The 19,267-nt window shown below is 39.4% G+C and overlaps 1 protein-coding gene across 2 annotated transcripts in view; it reads left to right on the top strand.

Annotated features, from left to right (window-relative positions):
- Positions 1 to 19,267, top strand: part of LOC107381856 (CUB and sushi domain-containing protein 1) — a 668,617-nt gene that overhangs the window by 610,245 nt on the left and 39,105 nt on the right. For both annotated transcript variants that reach the window (XM_015953775.3, XM_015953774.3), the window contains exons 56-60: positions 2,406 to 2,579; positions 3,878 to 4,051; positions 6,372 to 6,560; positions 9,535 to 9,711; positions 13,795 to 13,980. In XM_015953775.3, coding sequence (XP_015809261.3) covers positions 2,406 to 2,579; positions 3,878 to 4,051; positions 6,372 to 6,560; positions 9,535 to 9,711; positions 13,795 to 13,980 — 900 coding nt within the window. The remainder of the gene's footprint in view (positions 1 to 2,405; positions 2,580 to 3,877; positions 4,052 to 6,371; positions 6,561 to 9,534; positions 9,712 to 13,794; positions 13,981 to 19,267) is intronic.

Below are 19,267 nucleotides of genomic sequence, written 5' to 3'. Positions count from 1 at the left end.
AGACAGAGGTCCCAAACTAGGGGTAGACCGATAATATTGGTCAGCCGATATATTAGGCCAATATTTACTGTTTTTTATACATTGGTATTGGTCGATATTTGTCCTTAGTAAAGTCGAGTTAAAGTCAGGCGCATCCTCGGGCAGCCTGGTGCTGCTGCAGAATTAAATTAAAATGTATTCTCATGTTAACTAATAACATCTGCATAATAAAATTAACATTTAGGTGTTTGACTTTAACACTGAGAAGTGCACAGAGTCAAGATTTGACGCTTAGTTAAATTCAGAGTTCAAAACTGATTCAGTTTCAGAAATGTAGTGCATAAACTGATGTTATTAGTGACATTTTAGCATGAGAATAAGGTGGAAACCGTCTGGATATGAAAATCGGCCCATAATAACCGGCAGTACATATCACCCATCAGCTTACCATATAGCCTACATGTGGGCATCAGTTTCAGCATTAGAAAAAACACTGTCGGTCGACCTCTGTCCCAACCACTCACACACTACTGTATACACTTTACACCTAGCCTTGGTCCACTTTCGTAATGTTTCATATAACTGATTATTTTGTCCTCATGGGTAACACATACTTACTATTAGCAAAAAATCAAATCAAATCATTTTACACTCAGAGCAAATGCACTCAGTAAGAACAAGGCAATAGCACCACTGAACTTTAAAACAAAACATGTGGCACTTAACAGTAGTTTGTTATGAAGTGAGTCTGCACGAAAAGCAGTCAACAACTTAGAAACTACTAACTGTTCTGAGAAAAAGCAAAAGTGGAAAAAGGAGAGGTTTGTATAACACAGGTCTCCTATCAAGGCCTTCAGCTCCATCTCCATTTATATTTAATTATGTACTTTTAAAAAATAAATTTTCTAAATAACTTGCAAGTCTCTCTCATGTTTCTTTATGGTATATTAAAGTGATAATTTATGTTTTCATATAAACACAGAGTCACTATTTGGCAATTATTCATGAGTGTACCAAAAGGCATGCATTGATCACTTGATCAGTTTTGCAGCATTGTTGAAATATTAGACACCTTCAAGAATGTATGTGTGTATGGTGTTTTATATACAGGCTAGCGTTTCTGAGCATTTTTATAGTTTTTGGAAGAGTCACAGAACATTGTGCTCTATGACCATGTAAACACAAAACTACCAAAAGAAAGAGTGCACTTCTTACATCAGGAAGAATCTGTGTGATTCTAGCGTTTTCCGTTTTTCACAATCCGTTGTCAAAGTGTGAGCTGCAGAAGCTGTTCCTGGTTAGCGTTTCACTTAGGCATAGCTGCATTCCACAAAAATCACCTAATTCATGGATTGTCCACTTGCTGATCACGAGATGTGTGACACACACATAGAAATCAGGTTTAGAACCGTGATGTTTACTGTCAAGGTGCAGGAGTTCATTCCCAAGCCTGCCCCATTAAGAAACATAATTGATGACTTTTGTTTATTTCCTGCATTAGCTTCTGATTGAAAAATGGACAGTAAAATGCTAGGATTTGAAAATCCTGACAGATCTAGGTCACACTGTGAATTAGCATTCATGGACTCACCAATCTTGACTCATAACGGGGTAGGCTGTCGTTGTTTTAACGTCCAGGAAACAGCAGTGGACGTCTCGGCTAGTTTAAGCTAACCGTAAGCATTAACAACTTCACTTCACAGCAGAAGTCCTCCTGGCTTGAGTTATTTGAGGAGACAAAACACCCCTGTTGCAAGTCAGTGGTAGAGTTACGTTGCTGTTTTCCAATCAGGTGAGATGTCCAAATATCAGGAAATGAGACTCCAATTTCTGTCTTCTGAAGCTCAGCTGTGATGTAGCAGACTTGGCCCGCTGAAACAGGAGTTTGTGGGCTTTTTTGTGCCCCGAGTTCTGTCTGCAAGGCAGTCATTCATTCTAGAGACCACTGCAAATCTTTTGATTAAACGAGTAATCCATGAGTAAACCACGAAGAAGATAATTAAATGCCAACCCAACCTGAAACTAAATGATGAGCAGGTTCTGATTGTAAAACATTGATAAACTATCTTTTCATAGTAGAAATACTATCCAACACAACTGACAGTGTTGAGGTTTGAAAAACAAGCGTGAAAAGATTGGTGCATCAAGGCTATAATAAAAGCACACAGAAATTTTTTAAAGCAGAGAGTTTCTACAGACCTTTTGTGCAGCTGAAATTGCTGAATTCTTCAGTGAAGTGTGCTCAAAAGTTTACAGCTGGACTGATGACTTTTTGGTCAAAACATTCAGAAGTTTGAATGCTGAAATATTTTAAATGTTTTGAGTTTGTGCTTTTGTGAGAACTGAGCAAGCTTCAAGTGTTGAAAGAGATCAACTATTTTCATTCCATCAAACCATTTACATTTGTGTCATTTTACCTCTTCCAGCTGGTCACTGTGACTCTCCAGATCCTATAGTCAACGGCCACATCAGTGGAGATGGATCTAGTTACCGCGACACCGTGGTTTACCAGTGCATGCTGGGATACAGGCTAATTGGAACATCTGTCCGAATCTGCCAGCAGGACCATCGATGGTCTGGAACAACACCTGTCTGTGTTCGTAAGTATACAAAACACCAATGTCCTTGTGGCTTTCAATGACTTATAGCTTTTGTATAATGTTTTCATTGGTCATTAAAAGCTACACTTTTTTTTAAAGGGACTTTACGGAGTTTTGAATTTTTGTGCTCGCGATTGCCCCCTCAGGCCAAAAGCGTAACGGCAGCTTCAATAGTAGGCTCGTGCACGAGGCGCGCATGCTGTACGTGCACACTCCTTAACGAAAATAACAGCTGAGACAGTCGTGTGTGTGTGTGTGTGTGTGTGTGTGTGTGTGTGTGTGTGTGTGTGTGTGTGTGTGTGTGTGTGTGTGTGTGTGTATGTGTGTGTGTGTGTGTGTGTGTGTGTGGCCCGGAGGACAGAGGACAGGAGAATGCATAGCTAATTAATTAAATAATTTGGTTCTGTACCTTTCTCTTCAGCACAGCTGACAAAGGTTTAAGATGGGTCAGTCCTCCTGTATGCTCAGATCATTCCCTTCCCTTGCTTGAAAAATTGTTCCAAAATGAAATTTGAACCCAGATCTTTTTTTATCTGTGAATTCAATGCCGTTGGCGAGTCTCAAATAAAAATTTGGGCATCTTACTGTAAAAGAATATACCATTAATGTAAAAAATAAACTCTAAATAAACAATGTTCACATCCAGAATTGCACCCGGGTCTTCGGCACAAGAGACCACTGTCTTACTAGGTGAACTATAGCACCAGTGATGTCTTTTGTATCTGTAACATTTATATCCTTGATGACAGCTGAAACAACGTTCAAAGAACGGTTCGGAGCAAAAATGGCAATTTTGTTGCTAATTTGTAGGAAATATCTAAAAGAAAGTTCTACAGAAAGTAGCTAAGTGTCCTCAGAAATATAGCTAGGTTCATCACTAGGCGTTAGGAACAGCGACAAAGTCGCTGAGTTGGCACTACCTCACTCTCTGCTGCTAAAGCTACTGATAGCAAATGCTACGGGCTATGCCTGAGCGTGAACGCGCATGAAGCAGCCTGCTCGACCCGAGCAGCTCTCTTTTTCTGTGATTTTACAGAAAAACAAGCAATCACAGTAAAAATGCCAGGGCTCATTCTACAGGACCAGGGCATTGCAGGAGAATGTATGAAGAAGAAATGTATTATTTCTGTACATGTTTTGGCTGTCAAACTTCCATAATGTCCCTTTAAGTAGCATAGGTCTTTCGAATTTTGATTTTATCTCAATCAGTTAACAAAAAGCTGAATTTGAAGTGCAAGAAAATACATACCTGAACCTAATTATCCAATTAATTGTTTTTTCTCTCTTGCGTTCCTCAGCCATCACTTGTGGTCACCCAGGAAACCCCGCCAATGGACGGACCAATGGCAGCGAGTTCAACCTCAACGACGTTGTCAACTTCACGTGTAATAAAGGTTACATCCTCAGTGGGAACGCTCGCGCTCAGTGCCGACTCAACGGACAGTGGAGCAGCCCGTTACCTGTCTGCAAAGGTCACATCTGTTACATGAAATTGCAAACTTATATGCATGCAAATTCTAATAATGCTGGACTATTTTTAAACAGATCTTCAGACAGAGAAGATAGGATTAGAATGCTCTCTTTTGCTATTTTTTATTGATGAGCACAAGGAATAAAATTACCAGTGGAGACAGGCTTTAGGTCTTCTCTTATAAATCATGAACAAATGGGTTGATTAATTGAAAAAATTTGTAAATGAAATGGATGTTTCTGCAAATCAGAGCTGCATTTCCATTCGCTCACAATTTTTGCTGTATGTGTGTGTGTGTGTGTGTGTGTGTGTGTGTGTGTGTGTGTGTGTTTGTGTGCGCGCGCGCACCTACATAGATCAACACATTTTTACATGCACAACTGGACAAATGTCCAGAGATATAATTTTACCCTCAGCTAACCATGCCTGTTTGTTACACCACAAACCCCTTCAGACCTTACTGTAAGATTACTGTAAGTTATAACATAGTAAAACACACACACACACACACACACACACACACACACATACACACACACACACACACACACACACACACTTTAAATGGTTGATATCTAACTGCTAACATGGGTTTTCCATCGAAAGGATTCATCTTGGCTTACTTTCTTCATCTTCCCTGATTTTTCTCTCTTATCCCCTCCATGCCCCCCTCTTTCCTGTTCCTCTTTCACAGCAGCAGCTGTCAATTATAAGACTGAAACTTGTTTCGTTCCCACAGGGCATCTAACACACACACACACACACACACACACACACACACACACACACACACACACACACACACACACACACACACACACAAGTCATCTCCCCCATAGACAGTTTGACTGAATGTCAGCTTCTCCTGTGACATGTGGAACATCACGCTCTTCTCTTATTGGACTGCATCCACCCAGAAAGAAAAAGAGTTGGGACAAAAAAAAAACTGGAAAATAGATCAGGGTGTGACAAAACAGAGAAAAAGAGCTAAGAGCAACAAGGATAATCTCAATAATTTATGTCATTTTGATTTTTACTTAGCTGAACAGGAATCTTATCTTCAATATTTTAAATAAATGTTTCAGCAGAAGAGCAGCACTGACTAGCAAACCATAAAGGTGTGGTTCACTCATTTAATTAATACATTTGCAGTGGTCTCTAGCAGGAATGAATGCCTTGTAAGTTGTACTCTGGGAATAAACAGGTCAGATGTGCCTGTTTCAGGAACTAGAAGTGAGCCAGATCAGAGCTGAGCTTCAGACTTCAGGGTTTGGACTCTTTTTTCCTGAAACTTGTATACAACTAGCCTCCAATTGGCTAACAGTAATGCAACTCTACCACTGACTCTGCTCTGCAATGTTGATGTTTCATCTCAAGCTTGAAGGAGTTCTGCTGTGTGGTGGAGTTGCTAATGCTAACGGTAAGCTTTTACTAGCCAAGATGTTTTCTGGATGCTAAACCAACAACAGCCTTTCCCGTAGTGAGTCAAAATGAGTGAATCCATGAGTGACATAGAGATATAGATCTGTCAGGCTTTTCAAATCATAGAGTTTCACCATCTGTTTTCTGTCAGAGACTAATGCAGGAGGTAGCTGTAGGAGGCTATTTTCATGTTCAGCCTGGAAGAAGAACGCAGAGTGACCGATTATCATCACAAATAATAATTTATTTTTTTTCCCTGTGTTCCACACCTTTAAATAATCTATAGCTTGACTCTTGTAGTTGAGGCCAAATCATGTACAGTATGATGTATACAGAAAAACCTGAGGTGGGTAAAACAAGGTCCAGGGGCGGACCACTGTCTCTCCTGGGAATGTGAAAGCAAGAGCCACAGGTGTGTGGAATAATTGGCAACAGGATCAGTTCAGCAAGCCACACACACAGAGAGAAAGGGAAAATACACAGCAAAAATAAATAAATAAATAAATAAATAAGAACGAGAAAGTAGAAACTAAAGGGTGAAGGGTGATGTGATCAGACCATGACAGATCCACAGTTTGTCCAACCCTGTCCTGTCATCTTCTGTAAATGCTCTGCTCTGATTTTGTTGAGAATTGCTTCTTTGCACCATTTCAAAAAATATTTTCTTTTGCAGTGAGTGTCCAAGACCTGAATTAATTATGTGGCTTCCTGTTTGTTTTGAGGAATAAACAGAATAAATGAAATAGATTTTAGACACAGATGTTATTTCTGGGTATGGACATGTGGGCTTCTCAAAGCCCCTGAGACCTTCTTCCCCGAGTATGACTCAATAATCTGACAAACAAGAGAAAAAATTTCTCCACCTGAAATGTAACACAATAATGTGTTCTCGTGTGCAGTGGTGAACTGTTCAGACCCTGGCCATGTGGAGAATGGTGTTCGGCAGTCCGGTCTGCGTTATCCAGAAGTCTTCAGCTATGGTGTGACTGTGGCAATCCACTGCAAAAGAGGGTTCTATCTTCTGGGTTCTGCAGTCCTCACGTGCCAGCATAATGGGCTGTGGGATCGACCAATCCCTCGATGCTTAGGTATGACCATTTATTCATTTGTTTTTTTATTCTAAGGAAAAAGAGGGATATTTCAGAGAATGTGCAACATTCTTTGAAGGAGGTGTGCCCAGCAAGACAGAAGATTTGTCAAATATGTCAAGGATGTTTTTTAATGGTTGTATTTCTCGACAAACACAATTCAATTACATCATTTTTGAAGCAGGTTACATGGTGGTTGCCTCGCAGTGAAAAGGCCACAGTTTCTGTGGGCTTTCTCCATGGAGTTAGCTTGTTCTCCCCAAGGATGCATGGGTTCTCTTAAGGTAGCACACCAAAAACATGCATGTTCAAAGTCAAATGGCAACCCTAAATTGTCCTTCAGTGGGAGCAGAGGCACCGTGTGGCGATAGGAAGGGCTGGTAATTACTTGGAGCTCCCAAGCCACTAGGGGCTTCCAAAGGGCCGACAAACGCCAAACCATGTAAGAACCACGGTAGTGAGGTAGCGCGCAAATGCCTGGGACAATTATTACATCAACGTGGTGGGACCTGTGAATTTTGTTGGGGACAAATCTGTTAAAGAGGAGGAATGAAAAATAAACACATCTTTAGAAAGTTGAGGAAACGAGTGAAAGCAGAACACGCAGGTGTCCCTATGGGGCAAGCCATTTTAACATTTAATCACCAATCAGACCCATGTATTTCCTATTTTTACAGGAAGTTTCAAAATGAGCCGAACACTTTTGCACTAAGTGTGCTAGAAAATAATCAGAGAAAAACGATATTTTCTTTTTCTGCTCATCCAAAAAATGATCCGATCCTTGACTGAAAACTATGATCCGATCCGAACCGTGAGTTTTTGATCCGTTGCACCTCTAGCTACATTGTAGCCACAGCTGCCCAGCGGCACACTGACTAAATCAGACATTAAACAGTTAAAATTCTGCTGTGGAACCCGCAGGAAATCACCAAAGTACTGTTAAAACAGGAGAAATATGTCGTCAGAACACTGGCAGCAGCATTGTGGATTATTTTTTAACATGATGATGATAGAGCATTTCAATGATCGAGTCTGGAAGTAATAAATGCACGGGCTGGTTTTTCTGCATCACGTTGGCTCAGGACCTTCCGAATGATCACAACCGCAGTCCGTGTAAGCGATCTGACTCAGCTACTTTCCTGGAAGTTGCCACGGTAGCTAATGATCAGAGAATTAGGCGTATTGGATTTCAAGCAGTCGAACAAAATTCTACTGGACGTCTTTTATGTGGTTAATGAACACGATTCAGCCACTTCACAAGTTAATGGTGGAAAATAAAGGGACCAAGTCTTTAAAACGTGCAAAATTTCAAGAAAAAATGTTACTTTAGAAATAAATGTGCACATTTACATAATCTGAAGAAAGAAAACATGTTTTGAAAGAGGAATGCAAAAGTTCATTACTTCAAACCAAAACCATCGAATCCAGAACAGAAAAGGTGTCTTCTGTTCAATCTTTTAGATGGAACAACCTTGGTGGCTAAAATTCTTCAACACCATATTGCTTTGTTAAGGGTAATGATGACACTGGGTCACTTTGGGTTTGTTTTTGACAAATAATTCATACAAATTAAGTTTTATCTTTTTTTTTTTTGTATATTTAACTAACTTTAGGTAACCGATGCTTTATGAAAAATACCCCAGAAGTGAAATTGCCTCTATTTTAATAAAGACTGTTTGTATTAAGATTAATTCATTCTCGTTTTATTCACGCCTTTTCCAAGAAAATCTGAACAGGATACTGGACTTTGTTTTACTTCTCAGAATTTCTATAAAAAAAGAAACAACTACAGAAATGGGATTACAAGTGGATGGACTACTGTTTTTTTCTCATATTCGCTTTAAAAAAAGCAATATGAGGAGTGAAAATGGCTTGAAGAGTCACCTAGATGACAGCGAAGAGAGGATGAGAAGCTGGAAGAAGAGAAGAGGGTTCAAGAAAGAAAGGGAAGTAATCATAAAACGGGCAAGGGTGTGAAAGGAGAAGGCTTAAAGGTTTGTGTGTTGCTGTGTATATGAATGTGTGTGCTTGTATGGGGTGAAAAAAGTGAGCATACGTCTCTTAAGGCAATTGATGTTCTTGTAAGGAATCTACCAGGGCTGATGGAAACATAGAGATTAAACTAGAGAGTGAAAGAAAGAGGATGATTCTCAGCTGAAGTGAGAAACACAAAGAGACGAACGGAAGCGCAGGAGGAGGACGCAGCAGCAGACGAGTGGTGAGGAGGGAAATCAGACAAGGAAAGAGGAAGGAGCAGACTCCTGTGGCATACCTGTGTCTGTCCATTGTACATTACATTTGAGAAATGAGGTCTTATCTGCAAATTAAGGAAAAGAGTAATGCATGTTGGGAGGTAAGGGGAGATACTGGGGGACGAGTCATTTGCCAGAAAAAGAAAATAGTTTTTTTTTTATCATCTGCATCCTCCAGAAACCTGTTCTTTGCAAAACACAAAGATCTTTTTTTCTTTCTGCTTGCTGCTTTACTTCTGTAAAGTAATTCCTCTTGGTTCCCAACAGAAAGAAGATGGGTTCGTATATTTTCTTGTAAAACAAGTTTTATTTGATTCAATAGCTGTCAGTCATTCTCAGGCCTTTCAATTCAACCCAGCAAAGGTGAGTTAGAGCAACACGAACAAATCAAGATAGAAGGGCTATTTGAATTGTCGACATGATCTCTTTATTCAAGTGGACTTTGTGAGGAAACGTCGAGGCAGTCAGCTCCATATCTCACAAACAACTGGCTTGTTTCCACATAAAAATTGGTGCAAATAATTTTTTCATTCCAAGAGTAAGGTCTTCCATTCTGTTTCTCTCTGTTAGCCCTTTTGACACAAACACAATATGAACAAACACCTTCTCTTGTTGTCATCTTCCACCTTTCGCAGTAACTCAGCTGCACCCCCTAATGCAGTTGTAGCTGGATGCTCTAAACCTCCCTCTCTTTGCTTTTCTGTCTCTTCCCACATCTACAGCCATTTCCTGCGGTGACCCCGGTGTACCTCCCAACGCGGTAGTATCTGGAACCCAGAGCTGGACTTATGGATCAGTGCTGCAGTACTCCTGTCTGCCTGGTGGGGTCCTTGTGGGCAACACCACTCGCCACTGCCAGGAGGATGGCACATGGAGTGGAGCGCCACCCTACTGCACTGGTACGATGCAGACTGGTAGATGAAGCTGTGTGTCTAAAGAATGAGATTTTCATCTGATTAAGCATTGAAGCTTTAAAGAGATAAGGTGAGAAGCTCGGTCATCCAGGGGAGGAACGGAGTAGACCTGCTGGTCCTCCACATTGAGAGGAGGAGGATGCCATGGGGTTTCCCCAGAAGAGCTGGCCCAAGTGGCTGGGGCAAGGGAAGTCTGGGCCCTTTTGACTTAGGTTGCAACCCGACTCTGGAGAGGCGGAAGAGAAAGGAGGGATGGATGGATGGATGGACTGGGTGCTGTTCAAATTGTGATCAGATGCATTTTTGGCATTGTGAGTTTAGAAACAGCTATTTTTAATCAACAGCAGTCAACTTACAGTCAACACGGCTTTTATTTATTTATTTATTTATTTATTTATTTATTATTTGTTTATTTATTTATTTATTTATTTATTTTAACTTCCATTCAGCTCCACCAACAACTCTTCTGAGTTTACAGATGTGGGTAGTTTTAGGGACCAACATGTCTCACCGAGCTAAAGAAATAAAATGAGAGCTGGATTAGTTTTTATGTCAGTGGTTAGAGGTGTTGTTATGCTTCTTCTCTGCTGAGTGCTGTGGCAGAAAGTTTCTTCATTTACAAAATAACACTTTGATAGCAATAAGGTATGAGTCTTACTGCATGAGTGTGTTCCAAAAGTTGATTTACATTTTCTTCCTCAATTTCAAGCCTAAATGACACACCTGAGGAGACATCATAATTTGAAATCAGTTAATCAGTTTTAATAACTGACAAACTGCAGCAAGCTGTTTATATGCTTAATTGTAATTACCTACCTCGGGCTTATCAAAAACAAACCACCCCATGACCACACTGGCCTCTTCACTCATCCTTTCCTCTGCTGCAAAAATAAGCCACAAAGATTCCCAACAAGTATTCTTAATAGGCGCAGTCTGAAATGTATCCGAGTGCAGTAGTATAGAACATCCAATCACAGGTGATGTAATACCAAGTGCTGGCCCCGGTGGCTCTGCTATATAGAGGGTTATCAAACTCAACCCAGGTATCAGATAAAGGCTTGGGATCAGACGGTCCCGGGCAAGGTCAGGAAGAAATCTGTTTCAATGGGGGACAAGGGCAAATGCATTCTGTCAGTGCAAATGTAGCACAAGCTCTCCGACTCATCTGTTTCCCGGGCTCAGTGTCTGCAACCCTAATGCGTGCTGTGAGTTCCTCCGCTCAATCTGCATGAGTAAAAAAAAAATAAACAACAACAACCACTTTTAAGTAAAGACAAGGAATCTTTGTTTGCTACACAGTTTGTAAGTACTGCTTTGTGGTAGGCTTATGCAGATCCCACAATGCTGCAACTGATCGTTTTCAAACTCAGCATCCACTATCTCAATAGCTGAAACGCAATAAGCTTTCACTGCTGGCCTCAAAACAGAACACTCTGCAGGGTACAACCCAACCTGCAGCTAAAGACCTCATTGAGATGTAAGGCATCACATTCGAGGCTGTTACTGGTTAAACTCACAAATCCCACCAAATGATGTTTTAGCTGCTAAAATTGTGACAAGCTCAAACACATTACATGCTAGAATAGTTTGGAATGGTTGACTTACAAAGCTTGCAAGTGGGTAAATGCATGTGCACGTGTGTGTCGTTCAAATTATTGAGTGGAAAAACTCTTTTGAGGCCATTTCAGAAACTCTTTATTGAACCATTTTAGTTACACAAGATTTCTCAAACTCAGAGGGGTAAAGTACACCTGATTAATGCTGCTCCTTCTCCACATTAATGGTATTTAGTAGAGGTAGGTTTGCTGTGTGGGGTCTACATTTACTCATCCTTTCCACTGGATCTTTAGGTGGTGCATAATGTAATAGATGCGTTATACTTGAGAGCTCTCTTCCAACCTGGAGTGTTTCAGACGCAAAACAGCAGCAAAATCATCCCGTGCAGCTGGTCCCGTGAGGTCACAAAATCACGGGAGAATTGCAACACCACACGCGGTTTTGGATGTTCAGTCAATAACAACCAAGGAGAAAGACATAGCAAGTATGCAGAAAGGTCTGCCGTTTATTTTCTGTTCCGTTTGCCATCGGCTACTGCAGTTTCACAGGAAATGACGTATGTTTTTTACTAGTTAATTAACTGGAAATTGGCATGCAACTTTTATTTTGAAAGTTTCCAGATGTTTTACACTGCTTTTGTGTTTGACTTCTTATCTGGCCCGATCTGAGTTTTGGAGTTTGATGTGTTCTGATAACGTAGAGTGTTAAAAATAGACTCAAAACATAAGCATTGCATTGCTAAGCTTCTGGGACGCATTCAAAACTTGAAGCTTTGCAGCCGGTGGAGAAGCACCCTCCCACTCTAACGACAGCTGAATGCTCCAAAGTACATTTTGCTGATATTACGCCATGTGTTCACTTACACTCTAACTGCTTTGTATTTAACTTTGCCTTTTCATTTTTTTAGATCTAATTTTATTTGTGTATTTTTAAATTAGAGTTTACAATATCCTGTTTTTCATTGTCACATTTAATTTAATCTATTTTATTTATTTTGTGACATGAACAATCCCCCCTCTCAACAGCAAACACATTTTAACCCTAAACACTTTCATGTTCATTAGTCTGGTCAAACAGATGTTATATCATTACCTTATACATGTCTATAAAGGGGGTAGAGAGAAGCATAAACTTATCCAGCCCTACCCCTGTCATTTAAAGATAATAATAATAATAATAATACAAAAAAACAACAACACCAAAGCAAAACAAAAAATAATAATAATTAAAATAGCCTTTATCACAAGACACAATTAACCTAAAACTTAAACCAATATATAATTAATCATTCTTTCTCAATTCCCGCCACTAAATAATGCAAAAGATTTTGTAAGGTTCTAATTAAATACACCAACTCCATAAAACTCTAAGCTCTTCCTCCTGGTATGTTTCCAAAATAAAGTTTTTATATCCCCTTTTAAATTGTTTAATAGTCTCGCTTCGCTTAATACTTTCTGGTAAGCTGTTCAACAATTTCACCCCACATATTGACACTCCAAAACTCCTTATAGTTGTCCTTATCCTTTTTGTTTTCAAATTTAAGTTACCTCTCAGCTTATAATTACTTTCTCTTTCTGTAAATAATTTTTGTATGTTTAAAAGCAGTTTATTATTTCTCGCTTTATACAATATTTGAGCTGTTCTAAACTTAACTAAATCCTCAAATTTTAAAAACAGTTTATTTGTGTGCTCTCTATACCCACTTTTAGTTACTATTCTTATAGCTTTTTTCTGCATTATAACCAATATTTGCATGTTTGACTTATACGTATTTACCCATACTTCGACACAATAAAATAAGTACGGTACCAGTAATGCACAGTATGGTATATATAGTGCTCTCTGATTTAACAAATGCCATACCTTTCTCATAATAGAGACACTCCTCGCCAGCTTTACATGAATATAATTTATATGTGGCGTCCAGCTAAATTTACCATCCAGAATTCCACCTAAAAACTTTATTTGTTCAACTTGTACTATTTCAAACAGATCTACCATAAATAGGATTTTTTGCTGCTTTTTTTCACCGCCAAAAACCATGCATTTAGTTTAGTCCAAATTTAGTACTAATTTTTTGGTGTCACACCATCTTTTTATATTTTCATTCTCTGTAACATTATTCACTAGCTGCTGCAGGTCGTCTCCTGACGCAAATAAATTTGTATCATCAGCAAATGTTACTATCTTCAAATCTGCTATAACCTTATTTATGTCATTAGCATAAAGTATGAATCATTTCAGTTCTAATATTGATCCTACTAATCTTCCTTGACTCGGATTTAAATTCATTTATCTGTATGTATTGTTGTCTGTTGATTTTAATGTTTTATGTCCTTGCTGATCTTGCACCTGGAAAGCACAATTAATTGCTTTTGTGTATGGAATATGCTTTATAAATAAAGCTGCCTTGCCTACATCTTATCAGGGCAGAGTGGCATTGCATTCATAGTATCTTCATTGGTGAGCTAATTTTACATCATTAACCTAATTACCCCTCTTTTACCAAAGGTGTCGTTTCTGGAATATGTGGAGATCCTGGGACTCCTCCCCATGGTGTCCGTTTAGGAGGTGAAGATTTCAAAACCAAGAGCCTTCTGCGTTTTAGCTGCGAGGCAGGATATAATCTGATTGGCTCAGCGGAGAGGACGTGCCTTCACAACGGAAGCTGGAGTGGGACACAGCCTGTGTGTCAAGGTAGGAAGTGTTGCAATGACCATTTCCATGATTACATTTATGTTGCCAGATTATCTGACTCTGAAAAAAAAACTACACATTATTAGAAACTTGCACTTCTACTAACACTTGAAAGGCCTGACAGAGATCATTATTCTTTCATCACAGTGAAGTGATTTATCTGTTTGGCGCAATAGAAATGTATGTGCTGCTGTGAACAGATGTTTATTTATACAAACTATTTTCTAACCTTGTTTTATCATAAAATATGCTGCTTTATTTATGCAAGAGACTGATGTGACACCAAAGCATACAGGTCCTTCTAAAAAAAATAGTATATTGTGATAAAGTTCATTATTTTCTGTAATGTACTGATAAACATTAGACTTTCATATATATTAGATTCATTACACACAACTAATCAAGCATTTTATTGTTTCTAATATTGATGATTTTGGCATACAGCTCGTGAAAACCCAAAATTCCTATCTCAAAAAATTAGCATATCATGAGAAGGTTCTCTAAACGAGCTATTAACCTAATCCTCTGAATCAATTAATTAACTCTAAACACCTGCAAAAGATGCCTGAGGCTTTTAAAAACTCCCAGCCTGGTCCATTACTCAAAACCGCAATCATGGGTAAGACTGCCGACCTGACTGCTGTCCAGAAGGCCATCATTGAGACCCTCAAGCAAGAGGGTAAGACACAGAAAGAAATTCTGAATGAATAGGCTGTTCCCAGAGTGCTGTATCAAGGCACCTCAGTGGGAAGTCTGTGCGAAGGAAAAAGTGTGGCAGAAAATGCTGCACAACGAGAAGAGGTGACCAGACCCTGAGGAGGATTGTGGAGAAGGACTGATTCCAGACCTTGGAGGACCTGCGGAAGCATTGGACTGAGTCTGGAGTAGAAATATCCAGAACCACCATCTAAAGGCGTGTGCAGGAAATTGGCTACAGATGCCGCATTCCCCAGGCCAAGCCACTTTTGAACCAGAAACAGCAGCAGAAGTGCCGGACCTGGGCTGCAGAGAAGCAGCACTGGACTGTTGCGCAGTGGTCCAAAGTACTTTTTTTGGATGAAAGCAAATTTTGCATGTCATTCGGAAATCAAGGTGCCAGAGTCTGGAGGAAGACTGGGCAGAGGGAAATGCCAAAATGCCTGAAGTCCAGTGTCAGTGATGGTCTGGAGTGCCATGTCAGCTGCTGGTGTTGGTCTACTGTGTTTTATCAAGGGCAGGGTCAATGCAGCTAGCTATCAGGACATTTTGGAGCACTTCATGCTTCCATCTGCTGAAAAGCTTTATGGAGATGAAGATTTCATTTTTCAGCATGACCTGGCACCTGCTCACAGTGCAAAAACCACTGGTAAATGGTTTACTGACCATGGTATTACTGTGCTCAGTTGGCCTGCCAACTCTCCTGACCTGAACCCCATAGAGAATCTGTGGGATATTGTGAAGAGAAAGTTGAGGGACGCAAGACCCAACACTCTGGATGAGCTTAAGGCCTCTATCGAAGCATCCTGGGCCTCCATAAAACCTCAGCAATGCCACAGGCTGATTGCCTCCATGCCACGCCGCATTGAAGCAGTCACTTCTGCAAAAGGATTCCCGACCAAGTATTGAGTGCATAACTGAACATAATTATTTAAAGGTTGACTTTTTTTGTATTAAAAACACTTTTTTTTTTAATTAGTCAGATGAAATATGCTAATTTTTAGAGATAGGAATTTTGGGTTTTCATGAGCTGTATGCCAAAATCATCAATATTAGAAACAATAAAAGGCTTGAACTACTTCAGTTGTGTGTAACGAATCTAATATATATGAACGTCTAATGTTTATCAGTACAATACAGAAAATAATGAACTTTATCACAGTATGCTAATTTTTTGAGAAGGACCTGTATTGTTTATGGTGATACACTTTGATAGTAAATTATTCCATGGTCATTCCCTTTGGGTCCCAACCCAGTTTCCTTAAAGCAACAATAAAAGAATATTAACACTTTAGGCTATTGCATTCAAACTGGTTTCAGTGATTCTGGAGGTAGAAAAAGGACCAACCTGCTGACCAGAAATTGCACATAATCGCTTTAGTGGCACGGATAGGTTCACATGTGGAGCTATCTATTTGCTTTAAGGCTGTTAGGAATTTACTCTGCCATTAAGTAATTAAAGGCTAGCAATTAGCTTTTTTATTTTGCTGACCATCAACAAAACATACAAGAAGAAGAAAAAGAAGAAACTAAAACCAGAGCAAACATTGGTGTGGCCTAGACTTGTTTGGGGGAGCTGAGGAAAGCTACAAAAATCACGGACTTGTAAGTAATTAATTATTTTTGTCCAACAGTGTGAACCTTTTTACATTGTGACTTATTTTAGTATCAGTTTGCACGTTTTAGCATTAGCTCGTTGTTAGCGCTAGCTACCACGGGCTGTAGCAGGGTTCTTTACAACAGTTGTAATCCAGCTTTCAACCTGAAGATTCAATTAGGTTTATTCGTATAGCGCCAAATCAAAACAAGAGTCATCTCGAGGCACTTTACAACATAAACATTCTAATTGAACCCACTCATCGGTGCACTGAGTTCAGTTCATTATGCCAATTAGTTAAAAATGTCCTATCAAAGGAAACCTAGCAGATTGCATAAGTCACTGACTTGTGTCAGAGACTTTACACCAATCCTCATGCTAAGCAAGCATGTAGTGACAGAAGAGAAGAAAACTCCATTTTAACAGGAAGAAGACAAAGAAGACACATGCACGTACGCACAAACACAGATAAACAATGATTTGTTTGCAACTGACTGAGTTGACAGTTTCTTCTTCTTCTTCTTCTTCTTTTTCTTCTTCTTCTTCTTCTTCTTCTTCTTCTTCTTCTTCTTCTTCTTCTTCTTCTTCTTCTTCTTCTTCTTCTGCTATCATCTAGCACCTCTCAAGATAAAACACATGGGGCACTTCACAAGAACAAAAAGAAAATAAGATGAAAAAACTACTTAAAAATATCATAAAAATTGGGAAAAGTTTAAAATAGTGAAGAAAAAATGTGAGGAAAGGGAAAGAGAAAATTAATAAGAAAGAGGTAATCAGTGAGTCCTTGGATGAAGAGAAAGTAGTGATGAAGACCTAAGTCACACCAAAGCCATTCTGAACAAGTGAGTTTTCAGCTGCTTTTTATAGGAAACCACTGAGTCGACTGATCTCAGGTTCAGTGGAAGAGAGGGACCCACAGCAGCAAATGATCTGTCACCTTTGGTCTTCAGCCTGGTGCGCTGCATAGGCTGCATCCCGTCAATCCGATCATACCAAGTAGTGTTTATATGGCTGCATACAGTGTGATTTTTCATTACATATTCTATTTCATAAAAGATTAACTATATTGCCTTTATCTGAGTGAATCTACAATTAATTCACCAGATGAACTAGTAGTAGCACTTCCTGTGTTAAAGAAAGTCAAGAAGCAGGGAAAATGTTTTGTGTTACTTTAGAATATTGTTGCAAAAATGACCAATGCTGTAAAAGGAGTCAGTCGACATTTTGTGTAAACATTTTAGAACTTTTGTTGAATTTGGATGTTTTAGCATTTCTTGTAAAAAATATAAATCAGTTAAACCTTAGACTATGAAAAGTAAGACTTCTTTTGAGGGGGAGAATACAGCAGCGTCTGTATAAGCAACCAATCTATTATCGACCAATGAATGTTATGTACCATACATGGAGGAGAAGCTTGTTCATCGCTTATATGTGCCAGCTCTGGGGATAAATGAGAGTATTCATAAAGTGAAGTAAGCTCCAAACGTGTTATACCTGAACTTCTTCAATCATCTTTTTCATGTGTAATCCATAACACCACTAAAGTCTCACTAAGCTCCACAGGAAATTAATCTTCAGAAAGCAGTTACTGCATTAGGATAGTTTTTTTTTAAATAAAAGTTACAGAATCTATTTCACTTGTGTGCCCCACCTGGCACACAGTTGTAGCGATTAATATAGATTTTATATATATATACATCAAGTGTGGTGTAGATTCAGCTTGTTTGGTTATTATCTTATGTTAGTTAATCGGGCCACCACCAAGTTTTTGTTAGTGTTACCTCCGAACACTTGAATTTGACATTCAGATTTGTTCAATGTAATCAGTCTAAAATTGAACACCACAAATAAATCTTAAGGATGAATTCTTGCCAGAATGCGCTGATTATTTTGGAGATCGCTAGAAATGATCAGGCGTTATTTACGTTTTGTGATTTTATTACAAACCTCAGTTAATACAGATGATAAATGGATCAAACATCATTTATAGTTTCATGCATGCAATTAAGAAAATGGTTAAACCCAAAGCTTTATGGCAGTGATATGAAATAACTGATCTGTAATAGAAGTGGAAATTTGGTGACACACAAGGTTATAGTACAATTGAGGATATTTTCTAAAGGGGAACAAAGTGGATTGTCATGTGAATTTAGGTGAAGTTGGTGTGTGTGTGTGTGTGTGTGTGTGTGTGTGTGTGTGTGTGTGTGTGTGTGTGTGTGTGTGTGTGTGTGTGTGTGAGTGAGATCATGTGGGTGTGGTGATGAAAGGGGGTGTGTCATGTGTGTGCGTGCATGTAAATCATTGCTGCAGAGAAAGGAGGAGAAATCCTCAGAGCTAACGTGGATTTGGGATTGAAATAATAAGCCATAAATGTTTTAATCTGAATTCACTAATCGGGCTTAGCATAAATAGTCAGCCAAAGGAAATGAAACACAGACCTTTTTCCTCGTCGCCAGGGGGTGACCAAAGCTGAGTCAGCTGAGAAGTCCTCGCTTGTGTCAATAGTCTTCTGGGACTATAGGAATTTGGCCCCAATTTGGTCGACAGTCTCTGTGTAAGTCAGGAGAACCTTGTTCCCCGGGAATGGCTTGACTTTAAGGTTCCTTCAGCTGCACCGAAACGTGAAATTCAGAGTGCGGGTCCAAATTATCAAAAAACGATGCCGGATCGAAAACTGCTCCAAATTTGTTGTAACTCTTATTGTGAAAACTTTACCTACCAAATCAACTTCCGGTTTGACATAGAAGTTCGTATGCTTCTAAGTTCTACCATAACTTTGAGAGCTAATGACTTGAAAACTTTGAGAGCAACAGCATTGCTAGGCGAGATGGAAAAGCCTAGCTTAAGGTGTACTTTTGTTATTTGCTCTGCTGCCATGAGGGTGAACTCTGGTTTCAATAAACAATCTTGGGCACACCCACATGTATTTCACTTATTAACTCATTCACTGCCAGCCGTTTCCTGATCGCTAAAGGCCTTCGCTGCCAGCGTTTC

This window comes from Nothobranchius furzeri, chromosome 9 (genome assembly GCF_043380555.1).
Source record: "Nothobranchius furzeri strain GRZ-AD chromosome 9, NfurGRZ-RIMD1, whole genome shotgun sequence".
NCBI lineage: Eukaryota > Metazoa > Chordata > Actinopteri > Cyprinodontiformes > Nothobranchiidae > Nothobranchius > Nothobranchius furzeri.
This window is presented reverse-complemented; position numbering and strand designations above follow the sequence as displayed.